The sequence below is a fragment of the Rhizomucor pusillus genome (assembly GCF_041956525.1).
Source record: "Rhizomucor pusillus strain CBS 183.67 unplaced genomic scaffold VTP01scaffold_7, whole genome shotgun sequence".
NCBI lineage: Eukaryota > Fungi > Mucoromycota > Mucoromycetes > Mucorales > Lichtheimiaceae > Rhizomucor > Rhizomucor pusillus.
Genome location: NW_027192149.1, coordinates 1044334 through 1060249, shown reverse-complemented (window position 1 = coordinate 1060249; position 15916 = coordinate 1044334). Strand labels below are relative to the sequence as shown.

Genomic DNA, 15916 nt, shown 5'->3' with positions numbered 1-15916 from the left:
GAAGGAAGGTGACAAGAGCAAAGAATCGACGACCGCTCCTACGTTTTCGTTCGGAACTCCATCAGCTGAAAAGGATGACAAGAAAAAATCAAGCGCGCCTACTTTCTCTTTTGGTGCACCGGCAGCTAAAAAGGATGAAAAGGACAAGGCTACCGTACCATCTTCCCCCTTTGGTACGCCAGCAAAGGAACGTGATAAGAGCAAAGAAACAACGACTGCTCCTACGTTTTCGTTCGGAACTCCATCACCTGAAAAGGATGACAAGGAAAAATCAAGCGCGCCTACTTTCTCATTTGGTGCACCAAAGAAAGATGATAAGGACACAGCCACTGCTCCTGCTTTTTCTTTTGGTGCACCGGCGGCTAAAAAGGATGAAAAGGACAAGGCTACCGTACCATCTTTCTCCTTTGGTGCGTCAAAGAAGGAGGACAAGGAGAAAGAGTCAACAACTGCACCTGCAACCTCCAAACCTGGATTTACATTTGGATCTACCACAGCTTCTATAGACGAAAGCAAGCCGACGACCACATTTTCATTCGGAACAGGTGCTTCGACAGCGACAACAACGGCTGCTCCAGCTGTGGATGTCAACAAACCAAACCCATTCTCTATATCAAAGATCCTGAGCGAAATGGAGAAGTTTGCGACGCAAGCGCCGCCGTTTATGCACGCTGCCTTGATTGTACCAGACCAGTAAGTCGTTTCTTCAGTGCTACCTCTCTAGCTCTGCTTTCAATAATTAGTCTTACACTCTTGATTTACTTTTAGACAAAAGCAAATTGTTGTGTCTACTAATTTTAACATTGATGCCATCAAGCCAAATACCAGATTCTCAGAATTGCCACCTCAGGCTCAGCGAGAGCTTGAAGAATTATATAATTTTATCTGCGCGGAGAAACAGCGATGCGAATATATTAAGAACCACTTGGGAGTCGAGCATGGCAAAACCATGGAGAGAATCCAAATGCAAACTGATAAGCTCACGCAGGTAATTTATAATAAGGATAACTTCTATTATAGATTGTGGATAAACTCACTGTTGGGGATATAGCAATTGAAAGCAATGACTTATAATTTGCGCGGACAAATTGAGCATCTCCATCGCGTGGCTGACGACGTGGATACCCAGTTACGATATGCTGTTGATGCTGGAAGTGTCATTGATGCTTGTAAGCACCGATCAACTGCTGCACCCTGGTTGTTCGGCTACAGCGGCGGTGAAGATGAGTAAGTGACAGGGATACAAGCAATATATTGGAGGGAGGAATACTTAAGGTTGAATCTTTTTGCTAGTTTCTTTGTTAAACTGACGGACAAACTCTGCGAACGCGTCGAAGAATGCAGAAAGGCGATTTTGGAAATCGAGCGAACGGTAGAGTCCTTCTCGAACCGCAGCCAAATTTACACACCTCAAGACGTTGCACGCATCATGCAAGAGCAAAACAAGGCATTTATGACTCTAGTAAGACGAGTCGCCATACTGCACGAAGAAACTCAAACGAGACTGGCTTCCTTTGAACAGTTCAAACGAATGTATACTTGAACCTTTAAATATAGCAAAAATGTAAAAGATTCAAAGTAGAAGGCTTCAAACAAAACATTTGATATGTTATTTTGATGGAAAGGTGAAATATCCAGCAGCCGGCTTTTGATAGTCACTACGAGCTGTTCATCGTAACCAAAAGTCGTAGGTCTGATCATAAAATCAAACCTAAACGACTGTAAATTCCTTTGAGTATCCCTGATGTGCAACAATGTTCCTTCAAGGAATACGTTAGCCCGGATTGTCGATTGTAAGCTACTTTTTCCTTTTTTACCCTGTTAAAAATTCCTTGTGGTCTCCAAAATATCTGATGCGATAGGTACCGGCTTAAATTCAGGAAAATTAACAATGCACCGATCGTATATGTTTCCATGCACGACTTACGCGGGACGTCTTTACTCAAGTACCATTCCATCGTTGCTTTCGATAGACCAAGGAGCTTGACGGTGTACTTCCAGTGGAACTTTGTATCATAATCATCGTCTGTGCGAATGACTTTCCACGACCCACCTAGCTGTTTCTGTTCCACAGTCAAGAATGTACCATCCAATCTGACGTCGTTTCGCGGGTTGCCCGCCACAAATGTGACAGATACAACCGACTTGTTGGCGCGGCTGTATAGCGGCTGTACGTTATCACCTAGCACATCGCCAAATCTGTGCCCGATAGGAGCAGAGTCAGCGCCGTAGCCTGGAGATAAGTCAAATGCTTTGGACGTGAAATCAGGCAAGCTAACGTCGCTCTTGACAGGTTTGCCTGTCGCTAACGCTTCAGCGAGCTCTGTGAAGATCTGGATGTACGCTTCCAGTGTATGTGGACCGTATGGGGTCTAAATATAGTTTTAATAAGACAATATTTGCGTTAAAATGTTAGCAGAGTTCCCTTACAGAAGCACCTTCGTAACGTTGCATTTGATACTCTTCATAGGTAGCACAGTAAGACTACATCGCAGAGTAAGTTAGTGTGAGTAATCTTTTGTCTTGCAACTCAAATCTTTACAGCGTAGCCATTTGCAGGACCACTTTGTATCACCACGGTCTCACGGTTCCCCACACCAAATTTAATAAGAGTCGATTTCACGGCCTCGCGAAGTCTGCGACCGCTCATGGTTGTCATTTCAGAAGGCACACCGATAATGTAAACGTTCCCTACGCGGAGCAATTGCACCTCGATGATTTTTGGCTGCCAATCGTAAGGAACCTTGATCTCGCCTGTATTGAGAAGAATCGGCTTTGGTTCCTGGCATTTTCGTTGATACTCGCTGGGTGCCTTCAGAACGTCAGAAATCATCTCCCAAAAGAGATTTCCGTGTGTTGTATTCTTTGTTATTACTCAATTGAGTTAATAGTCTTGCAATGTCTTTCTATCCCGTGTCTCGTCGGTTTTTACATACCTGGAAAAAGGTTGGCAATGCAGGCCCGTCTGTCGTACCAGCAGCTTTGTAAAATGCCCGAAGTTAATAAAATGGAACAAAACGAGTAGAATTTTATTTTCTTGGGTTCTATAGCACTTACCAAATGCGTAGCCCTGCCATGTGTGACAATTCATAGTTGAGAAAAGCGATTTCCTGCAGATCAGCGTCATGGAACTTACCATGGCGGGAGGACAGAGGGAAACGTTTGTTCCGTCCGAGCGATTTACAACTGCGTTGCTTATATCCCAGAACTTGCTACGATAGTCGATAGGGCCGCTTAGAGTCATCTTTTGGGATTTGTCGTTGAAAAGCTCGATGGCCTTGTCTGCTTGATTCTGACCAATAATTCTGTTTGATTCTAAATCACTGATCATCCATCCAGGTCCACTGTCATATCCTCACATGAGTTAAGGAGCCATGAGCTGATTTTTACTTTTTTCTTACCGCCCATTGCAAGTCGAGCTTCCAGGACACTTGGTTTCTTCCCTACCATCGCATTTGATATTCGTGCCTGTGCAGTAAGATCCCAACGTGTTTGGGCTTACGTCGCCTTCGTTGGCTTGTGCGAAAGCTGCTACAAAGGGGCCATGACCGGGGAGGGCATCCTTGTTGAAGTACTTTTCGGCGGCGTAGGCAGCGTACCCCTTGTTGTCGCCATTAATCAGTCTGTTTGTGTTGTTTACCGACACACCGTGCACAGCGAACCTACAAATCTTCAATGTCAGTGTATATGACTTCAAGTTACCAAGACTTGTTTCCTACCAGCTTATGAGACCAAGGCCATTCTTGTTTTTATCCAGAAAGCTTAGGACGGTCATGTCCTTGTCCACATCGTACTTGTACTTTGCACGTTCCTCAGCTGGGTTTAATAGATAGGCCTGTGGAGATCGACTGACATTTGTGTCTAAGAGTTCGCCAACATTGACCGTAATTGATCCTTCCTGAAGGTTGTTGTGTGCGCGGACAATAGCATGTACGATGCCGCCCACCATTGGTTTAACCGTTTCCTCGATCCATCCCAGAACAGAAAGTTCGTACAATGCTGATTATCAAATCGTGGTTAGTCAAAGTGTAAACTTTCTTTTTTTCCTTTTCTGATACGTCACACACGCATGCAACACTGCTGACGCGTGTGGCATCTGTAGCATCGACTTACTATACTGGAGATATCCACCCATGCTGCTATGCGAATGCGTGCTCGATAGCATCACATTCTGTTCAGTGTACAGATTGTCGCCGTATAATTCTTGTAACTGTTGAATGACGCGTTTCTTGACAATATCGCCCATCGATTGGGTGTCGGTATTGACGAATACTACACGTCGCTCTTCGTTTGCAACGATGAATGCACGCGCATAAATCCTTTGCAGTATTCCTTGCCCTGTCTGGCCGAGTTTGGCGTATCCCATCAACATTATTTCGCCAACAGGGCCGGTGATATCAGCAATACCGGTGCCAATCTGGTACTGTTGCTCATCCACTGCAGCTACATTGTTGCCGTTGAATGAAAGCAAAATTAACAGCAAGAAACAAAAGTACTTGTGGAAAGGATTAAACATCAGGGGCGTAATATAGTAACAATCTAAGGAGACGGTAGAAGAAAGACAGAGCAAAAAGGAAAGGAAGGGTAAAGGGAAAAAGGGAAAGAAACTTGCTTTTTTTTAACAATCGAGCTCCCCTTTCCCTTATTTATAGCCTTTTTCCAAACAAATTTGGATATACTTTCCTTCTACTTTTACATGCTTTAAAGCATGTCCCGGTCATCTGGTACCACGGAATACATGTGCACAATATATAGAGTTTGGTGCTTACCGCGCATCACTGTAAACAGTGTACCTGCTGACCCGTCAGGCACGTAAAGTGCATACACATCGAATGTGATACTGTCTACGCACCGTCGATGATGACTTGGAGATTTTGCAGACGCCAAGCACCATGGCGTTGCAAGTGTTATTTTTTTGTTCGATGAATGTTTCAGAGGCTCTAGCTATGTACTGGTTTAGTCCCCTTGTTGTCGCAGGGAGATCCAGATCCTTTACAGGTACAAACTCGCCATCCATTGCATAGAATGCAAGTAATAAGGGCGGAAGGTTATAGTTTCTTTGTTTGTGTACAACGTCATCCTGATAGGCTGAACACGAGCGTTTGAAATTGATACATCCGCCGCGAGGATGGCATAACACTCCCTCTTACTCTAAATGTTAACAATTGGATATCTGTTCACGGTGCAAGCAATGACGAACTTTTCAGGTAGCAAGACGATTTTATTCATTATGATTATGGAAGCTATTCAGTACAAAGCCCTTTGCTTTTTGGTATTTTCCTATGCAAAAATTCTTTCGCATTAGCTGCGCAACGTAAGAAACAGAAACATTTACACTGCTTACCTGGATGGCATCGTCGAAATCATCCAATGTGTGCTTTTGACCAGCCAGAACGGGCGGAGGAGCCATGTAGTCATACAAATTAGTGTCCAAAGGCAATCCAAACATATCATCTGTTGCTGGAGGAGCCGATGCTTGCTCTTCCAATGGAACTTGCTCTTCCACTTGAGCTTGCTCGTTCACTAATGGTTGCGTTTCAACCTTGGTAACACCGATGCCTTGCACTCCTTTCGAGGCGCACAGTTTGTTGAATTCAGCTTCAATTTCCCGACCCATATGAGAAACGGGATCGTCCGGCAGATTGAACGTGAAGCAGTTAATGAATACTTGTCGTGCATCCTCGAGAAGCTCCCCGGGTTCCGAATATTTGCCATGGTCTAATTTCTTTCGAATTGTGCCGAAGTCCATCGGCTTTTTGATAACGTCGAAATATGTGGGAATCTGCAGCAGTACCGGATCAACCGGAACAGAGAAGGGGAAAAATGATGCGTGCGTTTGAAGCTTGTCAAGGACCATCTTATATTTTCGAAGGTCGCCCTTGAGAGGTGCTTTTGTTCCACCGCCAGATTTGGTCGTCTTTGCTGATTTGGCTGGTGTTTTGGCCGGCGTGGGTTTGTTCAATCCTTCTTCCTTCTTTCTAATAGCAGGTATCTCCCTATTTACAATTTTCTCCAAAGCACGCGCGCTCTCCGATACTGGATGGTCGATGCCGTTAAAGGTATAACAGTTTGTGAATATCAGTCGAAGGTCGTTTTCAAAGTCGTTAAGTGACGAATATTCTTGGTTCTTGAGCTTTTGTTTGCTAGTAGATAGATAATCCATTAGATAATACGGAAAAGTGCTTCCTTTTCTTTGCAGACTTACACTGTGCCAAGATCCATTGGTTTCTTGATAATTTGAGGATAATGCGGGATATTGAGGGCAATGGGATCGACAGGTTCCAGGAATGCATATGCGGCAGCGTGATTCATGAGTTTGTTTAGAAGAGTTTCGAGTCTGTTAACCAAAGCTGAAGGCATCTTATTCGATGTTTTTGATGGGCTCAGTGTATTGGTGGTATTTGAAGTGCTGGGTGCCTGAGAAGATGTTGATGGCTGTGCTTTAGTTGATGCAGCTGTAGCTGATGTGCTGGCAGACGGGGTTGCCACGGTCGTGATACTCTTGGAGGACGAACTTCGAGCCGGTGAAGCAGCTCCAGATTTCTCTCCAGTGGCTTGCTTGACGCGATTGCGCAGTTCTTTGCCGATGTTGCTGTTGTAGTATTTCTCTAGCTTTTTACCGTCTTCGTATCCTAAGGAGCCCGATTTATTGTACTTAAAGCAGTTTGAGAACACGAGTCGGATATCCGCGTCGACTTGCTGCAACGAGGTATATTTGCCACCAAGGAGCTTCTCTGAAATAGTTCTCAGATCCATAGGAGTACTGATGACCTTGGAGTAATTTTCAAAATATTTTTCGTTGACAGGTTCGTTGAAAAAGATTGCTGCATCGTGTTCTCGTAGTTTGGTTAAGACCTTTTCGGCCAGCTGTAAATCGTCGCCCTGTAGACGGTTTGGATCACCAAATTCGTCACACCACAGTTTGTTGAAATATCGCTCAAGCTCTTTTCCTTGATTTGCTGTCCACGATGATGGATCATTGAAGCCGTAACAATTCCAAAATATTTGCCGTACGTCTCGCTCGAATTCCCATATTGTTGAGTATTCTTCGCACTCCAAATTCTGCCTCACAGATGAAAGATCCATTGGTCGCTCGATATAATCGTAGTATCCAGGTACTTCTTCAGCTTCAACAGGCTTCTGGAAGGGTTCAGCGGAGGGTTGAGCTTGGAGTAACTTTAGAATTTGACCACATCTTTCCATATTGTCGTTGTTCATTTGAGGCTGCACCGCGAAACGCTGATGTAGAGATTTGGATTTCTTTACTGGTGTCTCTGTGGCTGATACTTTGGCTTTCTTCGGTTTAGGAGCGACAGGTTGTGCTGGAGCGTTATCCTCCTGAGAATCTATCGATGCTGCTTTTCTCTTTACCGGAGCAGCCGGCGGTGTTGGTGGTGGTCGCATAGTGTCACCAAACTGTCTTCGCCATTCTTGATTGTAAATTTCTTCTAAACGTTTGCCTTCTTCGTAGACATATGTCTTTGGCGGATTGAATGTAAAGCAGTTTCTGAGCATCAGTCGGACATCGTCGTCGAGTTGCCAGCGATCCGAATATTTTCCAGTCTTCAACTTGGACTTGATCGTTCCAAGGTCCATCGGCTTCTTGATGATATTGGTATAATGAGGAATGCCTTGCCGTATAGGATCGACCGGACGCAGAAATTCGAATGCATGCTGGCTCTCCATAGTTCGTGCCAAGACAATTGCGCATTTCTCCATTTCACTTAATGGTTTCTCCTGTTTCGTGCTCACTGGCTTTGGAGGCACCTGGGGCGCTACGGAGACAGGCATTGGAGATTCTGTAGGTTCTGGTATCGGCTGGATCGGGGCAGGTGGAACATTGTTGTTGTTGCTGTTGTTAATATTCTGTGGAGGAATCTCTGAAACTCCATTGCTTTGTACTGCAGATATCCTAGCCTGCGCTGTTATTTCTTCTTCCTTGGCTTTGATTGTCGCTAGCTCTTTATCGAGCACACTTTCAAGTGTCTTTCCTTCGTCGTAGACGTACGTGCCTGGTGCGTTGAACGAAAAGCAGTTTGTCAACATCAAACGCAGATCTGCTTCCATCTGTTTCAATGTCATGTAAACGCCGTTTTCGAGATTTGTCTATAGGCATACTATTAGTACTGTTCGGATATGTCATGAATCATTAAGTTACCCTTATAGTTCCAAGATCCATCGGCCGTCTGACAAGGCATAAAAAATAAATTAGCAAATGTTCTTAGAAAGCTGATCATGTATATAATATGAATACATACGTGATTAAGGTATAATAGCCGGGCGCTCCATCCAGTTCTTCATCTACGGGTTGCAAGAATACCAGTGCGGACCGATGTCGTTGAATTTTGGTCAAGACTCGACGGCATTTCTTAAACTCGTACAAAGACATATTGTCTGGCTTTTTGCTCGATATTTTCGGTACAGCAAATGCCGAAGGTTTCTCTGTAGCATCGTTGGTATCGTTTTCGGCCGGCGTAGGCGTATTGAACATTTGTGGCGATGGCTGATGCCTTACATCCTGTTGAGCGGTCTCTGCAATAGCTCTCTCGCGATTCTTCTTCTCGATAATAGCTTCTTCTGGACTAGATTTAGCCATTGTGGCGACCATATACGTCAAGATAACGCATACCTTTTGAGTCCCTCTTCGTTGCAGTTTCCACTGGAGAGGTAACTGCTCCTTGATTGGCATTTCGTAGTGTTGGCGACATTGGAGCCACGTATGGAAGTACTGGGGTTGATGGCTGTGAAAGATCTTCAGCAATTTCGGGTATAGAGGGTGGCATTCGGATAGTGACTTTGAGACCAGCATCAATAGGTTGAAATAGATATTCGCATAGCTGGAGTAGATGTTTCCGTACGCAGTGCGGAAGCGGTCGTGTACTGGGGGTACTGTAGGATTGCGTCAGCTCACGAAAATGCATTGTCAACAGCTCGCACTTACTTCAAGACATTCCAAATACTCTGTTGCAACTCCAGGTTGCCTTCGAATCGTTTCCGCAGATTCTCGATATAAACGCGATCATCAGGTTCCGTATCTCGCTGAGAGCGACTTTCATCAAGCAATACAGCCCGCCCTTCTTCTTCTGAAAATTCTTCAAAATATCGATGTTGGATAGATTCTGGCGCGTCGCGCATAGCTAGACCCAACCAGGCTAGCATAGACCTTGCCACGTATTGAGAAACTGGAGCGCATGGATCATTTTGAACGATGCCCAGGAAGTATGCTGTCAATCCAGCATTCTGCAAACCGCAGAGCAGCAAGAGACTATCAAATGCGCAAAGGCGGACGTCGATGAAATTGCCGTATCTACCAAAATACTTTCAGTGCCTCATTAGCTAGTCTTGATCTATTGAAAATACCTTGTGTATGTTAGCAACAGTTCGTAATCTGGCTCCACCAGGCCATTCAATGCTAATTTTGTAAGCGCCTAGATAACTGTATTTTAGCAAAGACGCCGTAGCAAATATAAATTATATTTACCTCAATGCAGCTCACAGTAATAGCATTGTGATAGCTTGGTATCACGAAATCCAAAGTTCGGAACCTGTCAATCTGAGCAACCGCGGCCTCCAAGAGCTTCCTTCCTTCTTCGCCTTCATCTTTGTACTCGTCTGGCAACTCTCTTGATGGAATAAATGAATCAGCAAGTGCTGTTATTAATGTGGCGATGTAGTCGCTATCAGAGTACTATTACCGAGAATTAGCAATAGATGCTTCAGGAAAAGTACCATGCGAATAAAACTTACATGGTTGCCGACGTTATCATTGTACTTTAAGAGGTCCAACAAGAGCTGTCGTACTTTAATAGGAGTCATGCCTCTCTCATCCCGAACTTGTGAAAATGCGATAACGGCTCCTTTCTGAACGAAATAGTCGCAAAGGTTGGAAAAGTTGTTCTGTTTCGGTATCACTGGACCGAGTGGTATATCATGTTGGAAATACTCGTCCGCGTGTGGGTTCGGGACGCAGAATCGTGTCAGATACATTTTGAATAGTTGATGAAGGCCGACCCAATTCATGTCACTTCCACCACACTAAAAACAAGAGTGAGTACGGACATTAGACAGGAACTTGGGTATATTTACCTTTGCCAGAGCATACGCAGATTCCATTCGGATTTTGTAGAAACACTTTGGGTCCAGCAATGCACGCAACAAACTAGTTGCGGTGGGTAGTGAGGGCATATGCTTCAAAGCTTCAATGGCCTTTTGAAAACAGATTAACAGACATTCTTTTTATGCATGCAGCAGTCTGGTATGTACCTCATGTTGAGCAACGACGTCTCTATCTTTGGTGAGCTGTCCTGCCCACATGTAGTCTGGTTGTTGAAAATCAATCGTGCATAACCACTCAAAATCGGCGTCCAGTCGGATCCAATCGAACATTGCGCTTGCTGCACCACTTCTATCTTGTTCATCTTGACCCCATTCGACCACTTTCCATTTATCTCGTTGCCGTGGATCCTCAAAGATGGGCATACCTAAGCCCAATGCAGGGATGATACCCAATACATTTGTCGTGCCTCCTTCTCCATCTTCCTTCTCCAATTCCTCCTCTGCAACGGCGGCTGCTGCTGCTGCTTGCTTTGCCGCAAATCGTTTCGTATTCCGACGGATACGCTTGTATTTCGTATTAAACTGCACTTCGAACTTGTGGTTTGCGGATTGGATATCCAAGATGTGTTCGTATGGGGTGCCATCTGCCTCGTGGATACGGACGGTTAGATTTCCGGTGAACAATGGCGCAACGAGATCTTGATAACTCGAGATTCCGGTATCATTGTTGATATCTGCTGTGTCGTCTCCATTCTTGCGTCCAAGGCAAGAATTCGTGTTTTCCTGTCTCATATGGAATTCGACAACCATCTTCTTTCTGTTGAAATGGAATGAAAATTTAAATTTGGGGCATCCGCTTCTGTATACCCATTGATCCGCGAACGTCTTGGTATCGAAGCCGCTGACTTTTCGACATATTTTGAGAAAGTGATGTGTGCTAAGTGCATTCTGTACAAGTTCGCCGCTGATAGCTGAAAGAAGGATTTTGGGGATGGCTCGCGAGAAACCAACAGTGTGACCCATTTTGCACATACGTCGGTCCAACATGTATAGGACCAAGGGAGCTTTAAGCTCGATAAATTTCAGATCATCCGGGTCCACTGGTGATTGAAGCGCTTGATTGTAGAGCGGTGGTCGATTAATATCCAATGCGCAACATAACTCCATATCCTTTTTCAAGCGTAGCCGGAATTCACTGTTGCCGAGATGCTGTTTTATGAAGAGCGCACCCATAAGGTTTGCCATGCCATATATTAACCACGCATCCGCCCATGTCTTCTGTACGATATGAATGCCGAACCATTGTCTGGCGAGTGCTATGCTGAGGATTCTTCGACTGGAGTACGTTTGATCAATCACATTTTCTGGATGCAATAATCGAGAGCTTAAAGAACCGTGTTAGGAATGATCGAATATGTGTTGATATGGTCTACATACTTGCAAATCGTCAACGATGCACTCGACATTGTGTCGGTCCAAGCTTCCTCTACAAATACCAGCTTGTAATCTGTAAACGGGTAGGAGCCATATTCCTGTGCATAGAAATGCATTGTCTAAGCGATTTGACATTAATAGTTTTAGTAATAGCACGTGACGCTTATCCGACAAAAATGCTTACATCGATGAGGAAATCACAGCTTGCACTCAGGTATTCTTCGAAGCCTGGTAACGTAAATGCATAGATATTCGACATCATATTAATTTCGGCCATCAGCTTCTGTTGTTGATTTTCGTCCAAATCTGCTCTCGTGGACAGCTTTTCTTGCTGTTGCTCTGGTGTCAGCTTTATCATTTGGAATGGTCCAATGGCAAATCCAATGAATGGAGCGGCTGTCGGGGATGATAAGCTGTAGTGGACGACAGTTCTGGAAGTGTTCAGAGGATAGACTGTTTGTTCCACAAGTTGACCACTGCATACGACAACTGTTTGCGGAGGATCTTCATCCTCTATTAAATCGTCCTCGTTTGTATCGTCTTCACCATTTCCAGGAAGCGGCCCAAGTTTCGCTGGTACTAGAAACATCATATCCCATGTACATCGATCATGAATCCTATCCAGGCACGGAAGCCATGAACGGGTTGCTCCAGGTACAGGCTGGTTGACGGTATATACATGATGATATCGCTTATGGGATTTATGGTTAGAAGCATGTATCAAATGATAAAAGGACCATTTGCTTACATAAGGAGCTGCATATTTATCAGGATTTACGAATACAAGCCCAGCATCTGGGTCGTCGAGGGTGTATTCGATTCGAATGGTGAGGGGAGCGAATGATGGTGCAGGTGCGGACGGTGCAACGGTTTTTTCAGTAAGAGAAGGATCATCTTGCAGCACTAACAAGCAAAAGGATTAGGAAGCTGGATTAGGAACCATCAGGGGTCAAGGTACTCACCGGTTGTAGTACTGTGGAGGTATATATCGTTGGTTACTAATTGAGCTTCGCTTTCAGACATCTATTATACACTTTAGGTCACATCCTCTCAGGTAAAGTAAACTGCTTTAGTTCCTACTTGTTTGATACAGATTTTGGGTATTGAGATCGAAAGCTCGCCTTCATCGCCCTCTCGCAGGGCTGTCAAATATTTGCTTTTATACACATGATGATGCGCAATAGTTGTATCATCGCCTAGAGTCAGTTTGGCTGTTGGATCCACATAGCTATAGTTCGTAGGGATATCGTTGACATATGCTCCAGTTATATCTATATGCGCGTTTAGTGATCGCTTTGTCCTGGAATCGTCCTTGACACTTACCACACTGCCGACAATTGATCCGGATTCTTGAAAGCTCTCTGTGCAAAGGCTGGATAGTAAGCTCTGTTATGCCCTGAGTAAATTACAAAAGAGTTTAGGAACATTTCTGGACAATGGTTACATGAGCGCGACTTTACCGTCAGGAAGCGACGCCTTGGATCAACGTCTAATATAAAGCGTTGATGACTTGTATAAACGAGAAAATGAACAAGTCAGTAAACTTCTAATCGTACAGAATCGAGACATTGAGCTGCAGATACTTATAATGTGAACCCCTTCGTCGCACTGTCACTGTGCATGGCAGGCATAGGTGTGGAAGAGAGCATAGGGTTGCAGCTCCCACAGCTGAGTAGAAATAGGACGTGCTGCGTGTTGCTCAATTTCATTCTAATTCCTGCACCAGGTATTTTTCTTGGTGCCTCTACAAGCTTATCGACAGCTACGTGGTTGGAGCACTAAAGTAGTACTGTGCATATTCAATAGCTGGAAGGTGGCATTCTTTGACCTGCGTACTAGTCATACAATCGGCGATAAATAGTCCTTCAGTCCTAGCAGCCGTAGTGTTCAATTACATGCTCTTGAAAGATGCACACTTTTACTCTATGCTTTTTTCTTGCTTTACAGTCTAAATCAACTATAATGGATATGATTCTTAGAAAAGATAGCAGTGTGATGGGCTATTGACTAAAAGTCGATGGTAACTATGATGATAGTATTGCTTAATCTAAACTGCAGGATTACACAAGCTAGGAGTGTGGACATGACTCTTTAATGACCAGGCCGATGAAACTATATATCAATTTATTTTTTTGCAATAAAACCAATGCCTTCGGGCTCATTTCGCTCTGTTACTCCAACTCTGAAATTTCCTGACAAGGAAATGGCGAAACAAAACATCTATCAATCATGCATGCACCTTGATGTTGTGAGTCTTCTTTTTCGGTATTCCCATTACATATGATGGCCACACAATGCATCAGTCTTCTATTCTCTCTTTCTTTCTTTCTTTCTTTCCATTTATTTACCAAAATCCCTACATTTACGTTTGAGACATTGCATTCACGAGAGTCTAATATACACAGCATCGCGTTGTTCATTTATCCATTTGGTCATACGGAAGCATTCGTGCAATAAAAATTGATAGTATTTTCTACTGTATCTTTGTATCTATCCCATCTATGCGGATTCTATGCCGCCAGATGACGCTTGGAATATATGCACATAGATTGAGCATTTTTAATCACAGATACTTGATGTTATTGCACGAAGCGCACAAATATATCTCTGGCTATTATATGGAATGATATTCCACAAATCTTTCACTGAAAACAATTCTCCTTTATCGAATATCTTCACGTTGTAGTATATCTTTGGAACGACGTGACTTATCTTTATTGTTTTCTTATAGCTGCTATAATTGCTGTTTCATGGAGAGAGGATAGGTGCCGAACTCCATCTAACAATAAGTGTTGACAAGTCAAGAGTTGTATTCGAAAAGGATAACTTGCTGTTAACATAACCAACAATTTCTCTGGGACGTATGCTTGCAGGAGTGCAGGAGAGTTGTATTGATTTTCAGATCTACCTCGCTTCAGCAAAGGGCGAAGGGAGCGGCAGCTGTTGTATGTCTTACTTTCCTTGCAGACCGTATATTTTGTTTTTGCTCAAACCATTTATCCCCAAGCTCGATATCACAATTTTTCTCAATCTGCCTATGCTTATCAGTTTTAAATGAGCAAACGTGCATTTAATACATGCGGTATACGTACATTACTAACTAATTGCTACAAATATTACCCAAAATGCTTATTTCTCTTTGACAAGAATTTTTGATCACTATTGTTTATATACAGCCTCTATACAGCTTCCATACACCGTGCGTTTTCTGCATCAGCATCCAACAAGAACAGATTATCGACTACGTCAACGTCTATCAGTCTTGCAGAGGTAACTGCTAGAGACAACATTACAGTCTGGCATTATTCAGAGATTTTGACTGTCTGAAACGCTGAACAGGATAACGGGATGATGTAGACAGTAAATGATAACTTGCACTTGCAATGTTGTAGACAAAAGAGTTTTGCATTTGTCGATGCATCCAATGTATTTCCTTCCATTACTGTTGTACATATTCATACGTTTGCCATAAATCGAAACCTTCCATGTACACATTTTTTGCCAAAATTCGATATTCAGGATTACTTGAGCTTAAGCTTGAATCCCCAACATTGGGCCAGTACCTGCAAAACTGGATGTATATTGGCGTATGCGAGAAGTTGTCATCCGTTAGATTTGTCATCCTTCACCAAAGCGCTGCATGAACGTCGACATAAAATTTTCTGTTTTGTTTCATACGTAAGCGGTTTCTCTTTCACTCCCTACTCTTTCTAGATCTATGAAGAAGAAGAGGCATCAAACAGCGCAAGCACCAACTACGAGCGTTATCTCTCTTCCGAAACTACGCGATCCCGCAGAGACCCTACGTAACAAGAGAAAGGTCGAAAAGCCTATCGAAATAAGCAAAGACGAAATCATCAATAATCTCGAAGAGGTATTCTACAACATAATACGTGGCTCTATTCGAAAGATCAGATCTGAAAAGGAGGAGCCAGAAGACGAAAAGAAAAATGCAAAGTTATAAGCAAGATCAAGAAGACGGTGATGGAAAAGAACAAGTTTCTGGTGTTGAAGCAAGTCCCTGCAGGCACTTGGGAAGAAAACGATAAGCAGTGGCACACTTTATGGCACATCAAGGAGTAAGCTGGCTAAGGAATCACCCGGCCCGCTTGAAAAGTGGAACCTATTAGCTTCGAACTTTGACATTATCAGCGAGCAAGTGCAAATTTCCTGGGGAAGCATCGACAATGTAGCAAATGATGATAGCGATGGTGCTTTGCGTGATAGCGAGAATAATGTCGTTGACTATCGCACTGCAAACGTGCTTTTGAAGAAAATACTATGACCTGACTTACCAGAGGACCACATTGAGATGTTCAAAGAAACACTAAAGTCAACTCAAGAGTTGATATCAGATGACATTGCAAACCTTGCCGCACTGGTGCGCGCCACAATGATGCATTTTGCAACATAAGGCGGCAGTCAA

The 15916-nt window shown here is 43.7% G+C and overlaps 3 protein-coding genes across 3 annotated transcripts; 1 reads left to right on the top strand and 2 right to left on the bottom strand.

Annotated features, from left to right (window-relative positions):
* Positions 1–1711: 1711 nt before the first annotated feature.
* VTP01DRAFT_9899 (uncharacterized protein) lies at positions 1712–4516 on the bottom strand (the record flags this gene model as incomplete). Its single annotated transcript, XM_069389174.1, has 11 exons — positions 1712–1760; positions 1818–1869; positions 1928–2372; positions 2431–2484; positions 2543–2863; positions 2937–2980; positions 3058–3070; positions 3137–3344; positions 3402–3662; positions 3720–3999; positions 4114–4516. 11 exons carry the CDS (start codon positions 4514–4516, stop codon positions 1712–1714), a joined length of 2130 nt encoding a protein of 709 aa, XP_069240318.1.
* A 731-nt stretch (positions 4517–5247) lies between these two features.
* VTP01DRAFT_9898 (uncharacterized protein) lies at positions 5248–13059 on the bottom strand (the record flags this gene model as incomplete). The annotated part of the gene is made up of 20 exons (XM_069389173.1): positions 5248–5280; positions 5345–6143; positions 6206–8106; positions 8159–8186; positions 8259–8577; positions 8630–8889; positions 8942–9307; positions 9361–9428; positions 9482–9688; positions 9748–10035; positions 10087–10206; positions 10264–11440; positions 11494–11609; positions 11675–12181; positions 12239–12393; positions 12453–12513; positions 12571–12761; positions 12814–12886; positions 12951–12979; positions 13047–13059. 20 exons carry the CDS (start codon positions 13057–13059, stop codon positions 5248–5250), a joined length of 6711 nt encoding a protein of 2236 aa, XP_069240317.1.
* A 2149-nt stretch (positions 13060–15208) lies between these two features.
* On the top strand, positions 15209–15775 carry VTP01DRAFT_9897 (uncharacterized protein; the record flags this gene model as incomplete). Its single annotated transcript, XM_069389172.1, has 3 exons — positions 15209–15364; positions 15460–15569; positions 15643–15775. The coding sequence occupies 3 exons, from the start codon at positions 15209–15211 to the stop codon at positions 15773–15775; spliced, it is 399 nt and encodes a 132-aa protein (XP_069240316.1).
* Between the last annotated feature and the right edge of the window lie 141 nt (positions 15776–15916).